A 16,107-nucleotide genomic window follows, 5' to 3' on the forward strand; every position below is an offset into this window, starting at 1 on the left:
CTGCCAGGTTATTTTCCCCAAGGTCCGAGACTTGGGTGCCATTTTGAAGTTCTGTGTCTGGGGGAGGGAGCATGGGATATGGAATCTGATGGGCTTGGGTTCGAATCCCGGTTCTGGGCAATGCATCAGTCTCATGTGACCTCTGCGGCCAGGGTCAAACGATCGTGCAGGACGGTCATGGAATTTAGAAACAGTACATGAGGACACCCGGAATAGTGTGCTGTGTTGTAGGTTTGCCCTACAGGACAAGAATTCTTGTCCCTCGATACCCCACTCAAAAGCGTCCTCACTCCTCTGACCCCTCCTTGTCACCTGGCCCTAACCCATCCCCGCTGTCCCTGGAGGACTCAGCTGTGTGTCTGTCCCCACAGCCTCTCCATCTCTGAGCCTTCGCTCCTCCTTGCTGCTTCTAGACTCGTGTAGAAAAACCTCCGCTTGGATCTTATGCCATCGGACAAAACCCGCCCTCTCCCGTCTCACTGCTGCGTCATGTACTGACGGCCCTGCCCCCGGCTCACTGTGACTCTTTCCAACATCACTCCTATCTTGCCACCTGGCTGCTTCATCAGATGCAGGAAAGATCCTTCCAATAAGCCGGCCTCCGGGGTCCTTGAAACTTCCTCCTCCAACAATGTTGCCTACCTCTCTACTGTGGCTGTTCGCAGACCTCCCATTCCAAACCACCCCCTCAGGATCCCACATCAGGGACCTCTTTCTCTGACCACCACTCCTGTCTTCCAGCTCGCTCCACACAGCGTCCCGTACCGCAGGCCCATGACCCTGCTGGGACCGCCAATCCCTCCATCCTGTCGCCTTCCCGCTGTCCCTCTCCAGACTCACGTGCTTTCTCTTCCTTCCATTATCATCACGACCTTGGGTAAACTCCGGACTCACTGGCCTCTGCCTCGTTTTGTCCTACTCCTCTGGTGAAACCATAATCCTGATGGAATCCAACAAAACCCACTGGCCCCACTTTAAATCCGTGAGCCCGAACCTGTAACAGGCCTTCTACGCCTCCCAGGTGACACCCATGCTTCCAATTATTCTCCTGATTTTTCTGGATCCCTGTCGCACACTTTCCCCCCCCCCCCCCCGACACCACCCGCCCCCCGCCTCAAATGTCCAGAATTTCTATCAGCCTCACCTTCTTACTTGGTTTTAGAACATGGGAGTATTAGAATAAAACTCCCACCAGTGCTTCTATCCGTCCCATCTGCCAATATCTAAAGTCACCCTACTCTGCCATCCCTCCTGTTGCTACAGAAGGACCGTGTGCCGTCCCCTGGTGGCAACCCCGAGACTAAAATCTCCACCTTTGCTCCGAATCCCGTCCATTCTCGTTTCCTTGAAGAGGTCACGCCAACGACTCTCCCTTCTCTCCTACATTCTTGGTTTTTCCTTCCCCACCAGGTAACTCCCGTCAGACAGAATCCTCATTCCTCCTGGCAGCTCTCGTCCTTTTTTCTGTGGTCCCCTCGATGGCAGAATGCCTGGGATTTGTGTCTGTTCTCGCTGGGCCCCATCTTCTTCCTGTTTTAGCCTGCGGTCACCCCCACGTCGCATGGAAGACAAAGTGAAGAGCTCGTCGGCGTTACCAGGACGCCGGATGCTTCAGCAGTCCTCTTCTGGTTGGACCTGTGAGCGGCCTTTGGCTTTCAGGACACCAGTCTTCTGACGTCGCCACTGATGGCCACTCCTTTCCATCAATGGCACCTGCCAGCTTCCTAACACTGGAGAGCCCTTGGGCTCACTGCTTGGACACCCCCTCCTCTCTATCTGTCCTCAGTTTCTCGGGAGCAGTCATTCACACCCCCCCACCCCAGAGTTTCACAAACCACCTGATTCGGATGTTGCTGTCCCCAGCCTTTGCTTCTCTGAAACCCCAACTGCCATAGCCAGCTACCTTCTGTCTATAATATACGTCCCCCAAGGATCTGCACAGCTCTCTCCCTGTCCTCCCCAGTTTTTGTTTAAATGTGACCTTCTCAACGAAGCCTGCACCAATCAGTCCACCTGTCACTGTAAACTCTCTTGATCATCCTCCCCTGCTTTGTTATTATCCTTTCTTGCAGAACGTTCCGTTGATGGACTGTCTCTCCCCTGAACTTCATGAAATCAGGAATTCTTGTCTGTTTTGTTCATTGACATACCTTCCCAGCACCTAGAACACGATTAGCATATAGATGGTTAATAAATATTTATTGAATAAATGAAGGAGTAGCTTTTCGTTTGATAGAAAGTTCACGTTCGTTATTTTTCTCTCACTCAGAGCCCTCAAAAATCCGGTGCAAGCTCACTCACCAGTTTTTCTTCAGACCGCGTACGTTCAATTATTCTGTGAACCTCTATGGAGCGCTTCCTCTATGCCAGGCCTTATGGAGGACTGTGGGTATAAAAAGACCAGATGAGATACAGTCCCTGCCTCTGAGATCCTAAGAATATTCATTCTTCATTCTCTCTTTCCTCTTGGGCCTTCTGCCCAGGGTCCAAAAGGGTCCTTTCTTTTCTTTCTTTCTTTCTTTCTTTCTTTCTTTCTTTCTTTCTTTCTTTCTAGTAAATGTCTGTTTATTTTGGGGAGAGAGTGTGTGCGAGTGGGGGAGGGGCAGAGAGAGAGGGGGACAGAGGATCTGAAGCGGGTTCTGCACGGATAGCAGAGAGCCCCATGCAGGGCACAGACTCACAAACTGTGAGGCCATGACCTGAGCTGAAGTTGGATCCTCAACCAACTGAGCCACCCAGGCGCCCGCCCCACCCCCCCTCCCCCCGCCAGAGCGTCCTTTCTCAACATGAATGAGTGGGACTCGATTTGTAACATCTTCTCTGTTGGCACTCCCTGTCCACCTGCTGTTATAAATTCTCAGTTCAGTGATTGTTTCCAGACAGACCAGGCAAGGCTCACCCTCTTCGATTTCACCCGCCAGGTCTAGGTGTCCCATTTCGTAGCCACATGGACTCTGGTCATTCGTAGAACCCAACCAGCAATATGAGTTTCTATTGTCATTATTTCCTTGGTTCTTCCTTATCCCATTTCCCGATCATCTGGGTTTCTCTCTCTCTCTCTCTCTCTCTCTCTCTCTCTCTCTCTCCCCTTTCCTTCAGCTGTGAGATGTTCCTAGTAGGTGCCATCAACTACAACTTTTTTAAGTTGCTAGTGATCAAAACCTCCACGTGAAGTAGCTAAGAAAATTCTGGAGCGGCTTGATTCAGGAGCTCTAATGATGTCAGAGGACATGGGCTTTTCTCCACCTATAAACTGTCTTTTCCCCATATTGACCCTATTCTTTTTTTTTTAATTTTTTTAATGTTTATTTATTTTAGAGACAGAGCACAAGCAGGGGAGGGGCAGAGAGAGACAGAGAGACAGAATTTGAAGCAGGCTGAAGGCTCTGAGCTGTCAGCACAGAGCCCGATATGGGGCTCAAACTCACAGACCGTGAGATCATGACCTGAGCCAAAGTCGGACGCTCGACCAACTGAGTCACCCAGGCGCCCCCATATTGGCCTTATTCTAAGGCTCCATATGTTGGCAAGGTGGCCACAATCGTTCTGGACTCCTAGAAAAGAGAAAGCTCTCTTCATCAAAAAGTTCAGACGCGAGACTTTGGCCTGACTCTCATTGGCTCACATTTGTTCACGTCCCGCCTCTGGACCTAGAAATGAGTACCAAAAAAAGAGGAGCCCTACTGGGTGGCCCAAACCAACGAATGTTCACCCTACAGGTAGATTTAAGATCCTCAACTTGGCTTGCTTTCTGAACACGCCCTGGTCATAACACCTGTAGACAGATGGGCTTCCTTACCCGCATTCGTCCTATATTTTGACATTTTCAATCGCCTCCTATTCACCCTGCTCATGACGGAGGGGCTCCTGCCCAAGAGTTCTGGGGATGGCCAAGCACACGACAGTGGACAGATGATCCTGATGGCGGCTTCTCAGTTACCTAGACTCACAGCCCAGAGGAGGAGGTGGGAGAGGATACTGTGTCCCTCGGGAGTTGGGCTTGGGACCACAATGAACAACCACGGGGCTATGGGAGGCAAGCTTGGGGTGGGGGGATCCAGATGGTGGGGTGCCCACCAGCCCCGGTGGGAGGATAGGACTGGCTTGTTTGAGGAAGTCCACTGGCTGGCAGGGGTCGAAGCCCGCTACTCAGAATCAAGCAGCAACCGCGCCCGTCCCCTTGACGAAGACGGCTGTCTGGCCAAGGGGACTCACCTGCAGGTGGGCTCTTCGAGACCCTCCCAGTTTTACCAGATGTCAAGGCAATACCCACTGTTGGCTCTTAATAGCACAGGGGCCTGCAAAAGGTTGCGGGTGGCCTTCTGGGCCATTCTAAGATAGTCTTTCCTGAAGGCGTCAGAAAAAGTCCCACCTTCCCTTCCCGCGTGCTTCCGTTCCAGGTGGTCCTCCCCGTCCTGGCCAATGAGAAGAATCACCGAGGCTGGCCCCACGTGGTATGTCAAGATGTCCAGCGGCACGCCCACGGCCTGCAGGGCGACCTCCTGGTTATCCTGGAGCAGGTCAACGGGAAGACTGTGCTGCCTCTTCCGGCAGGCGCAGACGAAGCGGGGTTTGTGGATTCTGACAGCGACAGTGCGTAAGTACCGCCAGCCTGGCCGTAGGGGCCTCCGAGATAGGGGAGATGCCGGTTTATCTGAGTGTTTTCTTTACGACTTCTCTGTTCCCGGCTCCCCACACCTCCCGGTTCTGCACGCAAGCCCACCGTCTGCCGTTTGCCAACATCCGCGGACTGCGTGTTTTCCGCGGATTGCCGCCCGTGCCTCTCACTCCCTGTGCCCGAAGTCCCTGAAGTCCCTGAAGGCCATCACAGCAGCATCGCCCTTTTCTCCCCCACTCAGAATTAGTTCAGGGCCGGGAGCAGCCACACTGATTTGCAGTATTTTGCTCATCAGGACAGCGTCTCATCCTTGGCAAAGACCCAGGTCCGGTCTGGGCAACAGCCGCGCGCATTTACGCGGCACGTAATGTCAGAGAACCAGCCTCTGTGGCTCTTGTTACAGTTCCACACCCTCCTCCCCCTGGCAGCTGGAGACTTTTGTCAGATCTCCGGGATTTTTTTTTTTTTTTCCCCAAACGGACACAAATCTGGCTTTGTTTGAAGTCTACGCCTCTTTGCGTCTGGGTGGGCAGAAAACCCCCAGCCTCTTCTCCTTGGAGGGGGGATGGCTTTCTTTCTGTCCCATGGGGATTGTCTTTTTCCTTTTTCTTTTCAGCCAGCCTGGGTTTCTAAATGATACATTTTTTATCTTCTATCCAGCACTTCTATGTGTTTCTGGGAACAGGCCACCTTCCGGTGTGAGTGCCGTCTGCCATATTGCCAGCAGTTTGCAAATGTCTTACTGGTCAACAGTTGTACATTCAAGGGCCCGTGATTTGATCTGGACACTAAGTGTCGCGTGCAATGCCAATGTCCTTTATAATGAGTTTTTGCTATTGGGAAGTAATTTGCTACATATATAATCTGAAGCAATTTCCCAGTTAACTAGAAAACCTAATGTGGCTTAATAAAAATATTCAATTTTTGAAATAAATAAACTCAAATGACGCTTTCCCTGTTCCTTTTTATATGTTAACATGATAACATTCAGTGTACGTGTCTGTGGGCGTGTGTGTGTGTGTGTGTGTGTGTGTATAATCATTGCTGGGTTTGTCTCGCTTTGTTCAAATTTGATAATTTCCCGAAAGGCTGGATCACATTTCAGGGAGGTGAGTATCTTTTCCTTTAAATACCTTCTGTAATCACTTGCGACATATCGTTGCTCAGCAAATATGAATTTAATTAAAATAAGCGAAGGTGGGTTTCTGGCGTGAAACACCCAGGCGATAGATTCTCTTTCTGTGTCGCTTGTGTCCTGGGTTCTTGGCATGAACAGCTGTCTATGTAAGCTTTGTTGAAAGGCCACCAAAATGTGTTCTGGACATTTACATCTCTCCCGAAACACCTGTAGCTTTCCTCACTGAAGGATTTTTGAAAAGGTGTAGGAGGGGGAATGGGGGCCCAGAATGAAATTGCCTGTGGCCTTCAGATGGCTGATTCCCTGCCTCGTGGAGGAGGACGGAGCCTACCTCCTCTTGCTGCAGAAGTCAGAGTCAAGACCAACTGACTTGCTGCAGAAGTCAGAGCCAAATTGGCAGAGAGGTAGATGTGGTTCCGGGTTCAGTGTAGAGACCGACTCTCTCCCAGGACGGGCTGGCCTACCAAGGATCCCACTGCTTTGTCAAGTAGGGAGCTTGCTGACATTGGGGGTGCTCAGGCAAGGGGTGGACATTCACCCGAATAGCTTCTGTCCAGTGTATTCCTGCGCGGACAGAAAGGCTCGGTGGGATTCAGAGTTCTCAAACCCGTCTTCAGGATGTCGGGGAAGCCCCCAACCTTGAATAACTGTGTACGCATGCACACATAAGCGTTTTGTCTGTACTTTTTATTGACTGCGGATCCGAGCCTATCATCCAACGGAAGTGAACAATGCCTGGATTCAGTGGAATTTCCCACCTATCTTTGAAAGACTTGGAATTCTGTTTTGGGGACACCTGGAGTTACTTCCAGTAGACCCGGGAGATTTGTTGTGTCTTCCACAGCTTGGATTGCACAGAGAAGTCAGTCATCTATGCCATTGAGTCCGCTGTAATCCAGTGGAGCCGCCGGGTCCAGGGGGTGCTCAAGAGAGAGTCTTCCCAGCCCCTCCTACAAGGGGAGAACCCCACCCCTAGGGTGGAGTTGGAGTTCTGGAAGAGCAGGTAGGCGCATGCTCAAATCCTGGGGCGTAGATGTCTTACGGGGGATGATGGTGGCCTGGGGGGAAGGGGCAGCCACTGAGTCTGGTCCCACCCCCGGGGACTTTTCACCACTGGTTGGGTCAACACAGGTGTCCTAAGCGCCGGAAAATGCTTAGCTGTCTTTCCTTTCTTGAGCTATGATCTGTCTACCTGCTGACACTTCTTGAAAGGTGCTTTCAACCACATATAAAACTAATGAACTGTCACGTTTTTTCTTCTACTCCTCTATCCCCTCCTCCGTGGACAGTCGAAGCCATACGCACGCTTCTTGTAAAGATCTGGGGTTCTGGCCGTTGGCTGCCTGCAAAACGGCCTTTCCTAGGGCCCAGTCAGTCTTCGGGAGGGCTGGAAATCCCATCCTGAAGGGCGTCCCAGCCCCTGCGGGATTCTGGAAAGACCTGACCGGTGCTCCCACTCCTTCCCCCTCAGGCTCTCCTGTTTCCCTGCTTCTGTTTATTGCCGTGCCGAGTGCTCCTTCACTGAAAAGGAGACAGAAAGATGTTTGAGGCAGACGCCCCTGTCCTCGCATTGAACGAGAGTGTCCCTGTCACGTGGCCAGGCGTACCGGTAGGGCTCCGGCCCTCTGTGTGCCCCAGCGCTGAGATGCCCCATCCTCTTGCCTCGTCACTGACCGTTCCTCTGACCTGCTGACGGGCCCTTCTCCGGCAGCTGTGTTCTGACGACACCCCCCACCCCCACCCCGCCTTCCAGACCTTACTGCAAGAGCTAATGACCTCCAGCTGCCGAGATGAGCCGCCAGATGGTCACAGCAGTGTTCGCTGCCGTTACCTCCCGGAGCTGCCCCTTTGAACCCGCGTCCCCGACCCAGGCTTTTGCCCTCACTGTTCCAGGAACAGATGCCCCGCTCTGTGGGGCTGGCTCCGGCCTCTGTGCAAGCACCCGGAGGCAGGGCCCCCCTGTGTCCGAGGCGGGGGTCATCACAGTGTGACTGGCGTTTCGCGATGTCCGCCCGGACTCACCCCTCTCCACGGTGTTGTAGGGCTGAAGATCTGGAACACATTTACAACCAACTGAGAGCGATAAAGGTGAGGGGCATGGCCAGGCTCCTGGACAGAGTCCACAGCAGCTACTTCCCAGCTTTCCAAGCCATGTGCAGAGATGTCGTAGCAGGTGAGGACGCGCGGGTATTTTCGTCAACACGCTGGCGTCGCATTTCTCGTTTAGTGCTGAATTGTCTTCTCCCTCTGCGATTTTCCGGTCTCTGAAACCCTCCCACCCGACACGGTCTAGCTTGGTGATGAGAGTGCCAAATCTAGAAGCAGGAAAGCAGACACCTTGTGGTCTGTTTGCGTTGCCCAGGCTCTGTGACCCCGGCAAAGTCACCTAACCTCTCTGAGCTTTAGTGCGGAGTGCGGTTGTGGCCCCCGCACTCCCCGCGTAGGCTTCCCTGGGCCGCTGGGGGATGACACAAGTGGAAGTGTTTTGCTGACCATGTTGTACTGTGCACGTGCATGTTGTGACCTCTCACCTCTGGATTCCAAGTCCCTCCGCCCCTAGCTCCTTGGAAGAAGTCTCTGTTCCTTTTCGAGCTCCGTTCTGCTTTTTCTTGTTCCTGCTGTCGGATGGGACTGGCCATCGGAGCCCCAGACAAGATCGGCCCCTGTCAAAATTGCAAAGTTAGCAAAGTCTATGATTAGAAGTAGGTAAATTTTTCTCGGGGCTCCCTCTCCCGCCGTCTGTACCCTTTGCTTCTTTCCTCCCTCCTATCAAACCTCCTCCCGCTAGCTCTTCAGCATGGTAGGTCAGCATGTGCTTTTGAAGGCGTCCGTAATTTCATGTGATTCAAGCTTAATTCAAGTGGTGGTTTTTCAAACGTTTTTCTCCTCGATCAGAACTCTTTCTTCAAGTACAATCTACGGAAGTCCACAACGTAAAACTAACCAAGCTACATTTGCTCTGTTAAAGAGGGGAGCGCCCTGTGTCCAGACCCCACTGGTCTACCCCTGCCCCACCATCTCGGCCCCACGGCGTGGGGTCTGGAAACCACTCAGCTCAAGGAATAAAGGTCCCGGTGGTGGGGGTTCCGATATGTGCTAACTAACAGAGGAGAGTGGCCGTAAGTGACTAGTCTTTGAGGTCCTTTTGGGCCCTAAAATATCATCACAGACATCGCTCTGCCAACACATAAAGCTGGCTTGGAACAAGATCCCTCTTGGGGGCCCCCGATTATTGCTTCGCAGAGAGGTTTTGTGTCCCAGAGGAACCAGCCATTGTTCCCAATTTATACTGTAGTTCAGATGGGACACGTGTCCCCAAAAGTGGATGCGTGACACCACCACTGTGATTGTGGGAGACGTATGGACAGGTATGTTTGAAATCGTGTTAAACGGTTGGGGCCGCTGGGTGGCTCCGTCGGTGAAGCGTCCGACTTCGGCTCAGGTCATGATCTCACGGTCCATGAGTTCGAGCCCCGCGTCGGGCTCTGCGCTGACGTCTTGGAGCCTGGATCCTGCTTCGGATTCTGTGTCTCCCTCTCTCTCTGTTCCTCCCTTGCTCATGCTCTGTCTCTCTCTCTCTCCTTCAAAAATAAATAAAAACATGAAAAAAAATTTTTTTAAGTGTGTTAAAGGGCAACTGCTTTGGCAAGTGATGCCAGTGTTCTGTTTGTGGTAGTGATTCGAAGTTTTCATCTAATATTTTATTCAGGTTAAAATGTGCGTCAACTTTGAGAAAAGCACTCAGTAAGGAATATTACAGGTTGTATGCAGGCACGACAGCTACCATAAAGGAGACCTGCAAATGACTGACGTTCGGGGCCCTGAAATAAAATGACACACGCTAAAAGTATATTTACGAGTCCGTTATTTAGAGCCCCAAATATATTTTGCACATTAATAGATTAATAGACTATAATCATTCTGCTTGATTAATAGTTATAAAAGATTTGGTTTCCCGGGTGGGCTTCAGAAAGCTCTTTGCCGTCAAGTAAATGCTGGCAATGAGAAGAAGGGAGAAAAAAACAATACCATCATCATGATCACGGATAAACACAACAGCAAAATTAGAAATCCTTGAAACATAGGTAACTCAATTCTGACAATGCAAGAAAAGGAATTTTGATTATAGGAGTTAGGCAAAGACTTGGTCAGAAATTTTGATGGGGTCTTCTGAGAATAAAAAGATTTTAGAGGGGCGCCTGGCTGGCCCCGTTGGTAGAGCACGTGACTCTAGATCTGGGGGTCATGAGCTCCAGCCTCACATTGGGTGTAGAGGTTACTTAAAAATAAAATCTTTAAAAATTTTTTTAAAAGATTTTGTAGGCTGGCAGTTAGTTTTCCCATTTCTGATTTAATTTCAGAGCATCTTTCTTTTTTAATTTTTAAAATGTTTTTATTTATTTTTGAGAGAGAGACAGAGCGAGTGGGAGAGGGGCAGAGAGAGAGAGGGAGAGGGAGACACAGAATGTGAAGCAGTCTCCAGGCTCTGAGCTGTCAGCACAGAGCCCAACGCGGGGCTCGAACTCACAGACCGCGAGATCACGACCTGAGCTGAAGTCGGACGCTTAACTGACTGAGCCACCCAGGCACCCCAAACAGCATCTGTCTTTCTTGAACCTAAAGAGACCCACTATGAATGTTAGTCGTCTTAGTCATGAGCAGGGTAGTTCTTGGGCTCACTGATGGACTGAAGAGAAGGAGAGGAGAAGAAACATTCCTGGATCAGTGGGCACAAATTGGAAAACGATGCAAAGTAAAGAGGGGAGTTAAAGGGGTGGAGGAAACGGTGTGGAACAAGATTGTCAGCAGTGGAAGGAAACCTTGGGAAAAAAGGAAGCCAACAGATCCCTGCAGGAGCATTCTAGTCTCTGGCCACCAGGGGCAGGATTGGCATAGTACAGCCTGGTCACCAGTCCGGCTCTTTGTTGGTGTCAATGTGTGCAGGTCAGTGGCCAGAGGTGGGCTGGAGCCAATGGGGACTGGCCATCAGGTTCTTGAGAACCTGCTGTCTGCAACTCTTTTCAATCCCCCCTCCCAACACTCAGAAAAGTCGAGCTGGTAGCTTGAAATCCGACATGGTGGGAATGTCAGCAGTATCTGCGCCATGGAAATTGGCAAGTGCTACACGTAATAAAGGCTTTGGTCCCAGAAGAGCCTGTTATTGACGACTGAGCTGCTTATGTTTCACCCACCTTTGTTCATTTCTTTCTTCATCTGCCTTGTGAGCTAAGTTGTGACCACGCCCTGGACTGGAGGAGCCAACCCTCAAATACCGTGCTCTTAAAAATCAGGGGAATGCCTATTTATGTGATTAAAGAAGGGTTTGCTTTTTTGGGGGTTGGGGGGAAGGTATCGTAAAGAGAAAGCTTCTCTGGCCCGATGTCCTCAGCCTCCTTCCTCCCCATGTGTCTGAACGCTAGGGCACGTGCCCATTAGCATGGCTGCTGGAGCCGCGTCTCCCCCACCCCCACACGGAGGTTTTGATGTTCTCACCAACCCCTCCCATCAACTTACTGTGATATTTGACTTTCAACCATTCGATGCACACACGACTTCCCGTTGGAGATATAAAGTGCAAATGTACACGCATTGCAAACTCCTGGCGGGGTGAGCCCCGCGGCCATCAAGCCAGGGTTCAGCCCCACAAACCTGGGGTGATCTTGCTTTTGTTCCGCTATATCCGTGGGAAGAAGACCCTAGGCATGGTGGGCAGGTCTTAATTTCTTCACTCGTGATGGGAGAGTAACGAAGCTCCCGCCCGGGATCTGCTATGAGATGGGATACGTCTAGTGAATGGATCAGTGCCTGGCACACGGAACCTTCACTAAATAGGTACCTTTTGGGTTTCCTTTAGGATGAATGAGTGGGGAGCCTGTAAGATAACAAAGGCCATGATCACCCATGATAGCGCCTGATTATCTGCCCAGGAAAGAACTTTATAAATGGCCCTTCCTGGGATACTTTGCTCAGTGGGCTTCCACACTGCCTCTGTGGTGATATGCAGAGTTAGTCCCCCACCCACTGGGTTTCCTACCTTCCCCTCTCTCTGTCACCACAAGGTGACTAGTGAAAGACACCTATCTTTCCTTGGCTGCGGTCAAAGGAAGTGGTGGGGAGATTTTCCTGGCTTTGAGATCCAGCAGAACCCCACCATCATCAGTCTGTGCTATTTCTCTGTCCCCACCTGCCTCCCCCTCGGTACGGGCTCAGTGAGATACTTGATTAGCAAAATGTTTATCAGGGACGTGACCTTTCCTGGGACACTCTCCTTGTGCTGCCTACAGACCTTGGCAAGAATTCTTTAAATTAGCTCCTGTTCCTCCTCTTTCTGAGGTTAGAGCGACTCGCCGTGCCCAAGGTCACACATCAGGGAAGCGTCTGGGTCGGCATTTGGAGGCAGATCTTTCTGACTCTAAAACTTGTCCTTCCGATCATCTACTTTGTATGGTGTTGGCCAGCAGCAAAGTATCTTCTCCACACAGGGCACCGGACTGGGGCCAGCAGAGCCAGGGAGGTGTCCAGATACGGGACTTTTGTAAGAGAGACTCCTCAGACCATTATTTCAGCTGTCCAGAGCTCTCCAGGTCTCAGTGTTTCCTCAAAAGAGCTGGAAAGTTTGGGACGCCTGGGTGGCTCAAGTCAGTTAAGGATCCGACTCTTGATTTCGGCTCAGGTCATGATCTTATGGTTCGTGAGATCGAGCCCCGCGTCGGGCTCTGCGCTGACAGCACGGAGCCTGCTTGGGATTCTCTGTCTCTGTCTCCCCGCACCGCGCCCCCACCGCCATCTCTCTGCCCCTCCCCCACTTGTGCTCTATCCCTCTCTCAAAATAAATTAAAAAATAAAAATTAAAAAAAAAAGAGCTAGAAAGTTCTCGGGGACCAGCTTCCTCTGCTCTCCTCCTAGTTTAAGCAGAGATGGCAGCCACCGCTCCCCGGAAGCTTCCGTCCCAGGCACCAGGGCTCCACTCGGTAGGCGTGAGCCCCAAGCGGGGAAGGTGACCATCTCCAATCCCTTCCAGCTCTGACAGAGGCGCAGGACATCCGGACACACCTGATGCCACTCTCCCGCCACCTGGAGATCCTCGAGAGCCTGGAGTTTCCGGAGGCGAAACCACGGCTGCGGCCTCTGCTCCACGCGGTGTGTCTGATCTGGGCCACGTGCGGGTCCTACCGCTCCCCAGGGCGGCTCACGGTGCTGCTCCGGGAAATCTGCAATCTCCTCATCCGGCAGGTTAGCCGTCGGGGCTCCTGACAACCCCCGCCCCACCGCCCCCGCCAGGGGCCGGCTGGCACCGGGTCACGGGGAAGAGGAGAGGGCGCCTTTCCTTCAGGGCAGGGAAATCATTCAAGTCCGGAGGAGTCTCACACTTAAATTGTGTTCCTGTCACCGCCAGTAACTCCCAAAGGTGTTCTCAGTAGTGCTAGAATCCTTGGGAGGACCGGTCTTCCTTTCCTCTCTGCCCAAGTCCCGGGGTCAGGCACAGGGTGGGTGTGGTGAGTCTTGACCTCCTTAGTGATCAATGCCCAGGGTCAACAGGGAAGCCCAACACTTAAGAATGCTGCCCCGAGCGCCTGGGTGGCGCAGTCGGTTAGGCGTCCGACTTCAGCCAGGTCACGATCTCGCGGTCCGTGAGTTCGAGCCCCGCGTCGGGCTCTGGGCTGACGGCTCGGAGCCTGGAGCCTGCTTCCGATTCTGTGTCTCCCTCTCTCTCTGCCCCTCGCCCGTTCATGCTCTGTCTCTCTCTGTCCCAAAAATAAATAAACGTTGGAAAAGAAAAAAAAAAAAAAAAAAAAAAAAGAATGCTGCCCCGAGAGCCAGGCGTCCTTGTGCCTAATTCTGAGTCACCACTGGTTAGCTGTGTGTGCCTGGGCAAGTGACGTATCTGCTCTGTGCCTCACTTTCCCCACCGTGCAATGGGAAAAAGCAGAGGACCTGTCTCAAAGGGCGGCCGGCTGGCCACATCCCACATGCTCATGCCCTGCACGTGCTATGAACTCAGGGCCTGTGAGCTACAGAGAAACAGCTTCTTGGACCACATAGTCCATACTCCTCCTCCTCAGGGCCTCCTGGAACACCAGCCAGCACAGCACATACCTCAGGAGTCTGTGTGTCAACAGAACAAGGGGCCTTAATGAGGCTTCAGGGATCTGTCTCCCAAGTTGGCTTCTTTTACCTCTGATGAACATATATAACGAGTAACTCGTAACAACTAACATCTACGGAGGACGTTGCAGCCTACCAGTGCTGTGACATCCAAGACCTTGGCCATTGTCGGATGGATCCTGTGAAATGGGCAGGGAGAGCCTTATTAATTTCTTATCAATATTTAAAGATGTGAGCTAAGGCTCGAGGAGGTCAACTGAGTCGCCGAAGGTCCCCCAATCCAGGACCGGAAGTCAGTTGTTTGGCTCCAAGGTCAGCACCCTTCCATCACAGCATTTTTGTAAGACTTTTCCGGTTGAAAGTATAAGAAAGCCCAATCCAAACCAGCCTCAACAAAACAACTAGCATGACTTACTGGTTTGTGTACTTCAAAGGCCCAAGATAAGGCTGGCTCCAGCCCTGGCCGACAGGAAGGCTAAGATAACGTCACCAGGACGTGGTTACTTTTGACAGGCCCTGTGGTGGCGAAGGCGGCTGTCATACAGCTTACGCATCACAGCTGTACAGGATCGAGGCTCTTGGAGACAGGGGAATACTTATGGTTCAAAGAATTCTTGCTTTTGAATTACTTTACTGTAGAAAGCCAACTAGTCACGAGAGAATCCCCCAGGAAAGAGCACCTTCCCCAGCCCAAGCTGGCCCAACAGAAGTTCGCCGTGGCTCCTTTGCGCGCCCCTCTGTCCCTGAGCCAATCGTGGACGGTTTGGCTTGAGCCCAGGCGCCAGTCCACTGGTAGAACTGAGGATGGGGTCAGAGGTTTCCTACAGCATGCTTCTGGAAAGTATGGTGGGCGGTTATTGAGATCAGAGTTGGGACATGGACAAAAACCGCGTGCAGGCTCTGCGACAACCTTCTGTTTGCGTTCCAGGCTTCTAATTATCTCAACCCAGAAGGCCTCCTGAGAAGTGAGGTGGAAGAAAGTCAGAGAAAACTGCAAGTGGCCGTGGACACCTTGAACTTCTTCAAGCAGTTGTTTCAGGACAGAAGAGAGAATCTCCATACTTACTTCAAAGAGAACCAGGAAGTCAAGGAGTGGGATTTCCAGTCTTCCTTGGTCTTTGTGCGACTGGATGGCTTCCTCGGGAGACTGCTCCTGGTGCAGGTGAGTGTCCTCGTTCACATCAGGCTCCCAGCTCCATACAGGGGTGAGCCATCCAGGGATCCGAAATCAGAGTAGGAAAAGGACCAAAGCAGCACAGTGGCCAATCCTCCATTGGTTGGAAGAACCCATAATAAGAGTCAATAAACATCTGGTTTGACATTTTCGTGTAATGGTGGTTCTGGTCGAAGTGTAGGAAACTCTGATCATAGACTCGTTTGGGGGAAAGGCCAACTAATTGAGTTGGTTTTCAAATTACCCATAATCTTCAAACTTTGTTTCAAATAAACTCTTGCTAGAAATTCCACGGGCGAAATGCAACTAAACTGATCTAGATGCAGTTAGCCATGCTCAACAAATCCACTCCTTTGAACTTCTCCTTTTCCATACTCCCACCCTCAAGGTGGCTCCCAGAATCATAAGACTAGCGAATCCCTGTGCAAAAGATGCAGGACTTTTGGCTCAAAGTTGTGGCTCCACCCCCTTCCTCCCCCCATGCCCCCCTCCCCCAGCAATGATTTAAAAGTTCATGTGAATGTTAGTTTAAGGACCAGGGTGAGAAAACAGGAGACTTTTGCTTTTGATGGTTTTTATCCTCAGAATTTAATGTGGTTAGCAGGTGTTTTCACACTTGATGGCTCGATATTTGCTGACTGAGCTTTGCAATGGACGTCATCAAATGAAATACGGACTTATTTGAGAAATTCAGGGTCAAGATTAGGACAATGACCAAGGGGACCGAGAGGGAGTCAGAATCATTTCCATCTATGATCCGCACAGATCTGAGAATGCAGAGGTGGGGTGGGGTGGGGGGGATCAGTTGGGAAGAGGTGCACCCTACAGTTTGTAGGATAATGGCACGGTTTGTAGCGGCACCCTACGGTTCGTAGGATAATGAGGACAAGAGAGTATGGGATTGAATCCATGCATTCCAATTCAAGAAGCATTGTCCCAGCCCCGCCATGCACCAGGCACCGAGCTGCGAACTGGGGATACCATGGTGACCGGAAGATGGCTTTGTCTACAAGAAGCCTGTGGGCCAGTAGCCATAGCGCAGGAGAAGGTAGACAGACTGATGGATGAGAT

The 16,107-nt window shown here is 51.5% G+C and overlaps 1 protein-coding gene across 1 annotated transcript in view; it reads left to right on the forward strand.

The window, feature by feature from the left end:
* Positions 1-16,107, forward strand: part of DNAH9 (dynein axonemal heavy chain 9) — a 280,228-nt gene that overhangs the window by 4,844 nt on the left and 259,277 nt on the right. The window contains exons 2-6 of the mRNA XM_030296313.1: positions 4,401-4,597; positions 6,601-6,759; positions 7,799-7,929; positions 12,778-12,989; positions 14,791-15,024. Coding sequence (XP_030152173.1) covers positions 4,401-4,597; positions 6,601-6,759; positions 7,799-7,929; positions 12,778-12,989; positions 14,791-15,024 — 933 coding nt within the window. The remainder of the gene's footprint in view (positions 1-4,400; positions 4,598-6,600; positions 6,760-7,798; positions 7,930-12,777; positions 12,990-14,790; positions 15,025-16,107) is intronic.

Source organism: Lynx canadensis, chromosome E1, assembly GCF_007474595.2.
Source record: "Lynx canadensis isolate LIC74 chromosome E1, mLynCan4.pri.v2, whole genome shotgun sequence".
In the NCBI taxonomy this organism is placed as follows: Eukaryota; Metazoa; Chordata; class Mammalia; order Carnivora; family Felidae; genus Lynx; species Lynx canadensis.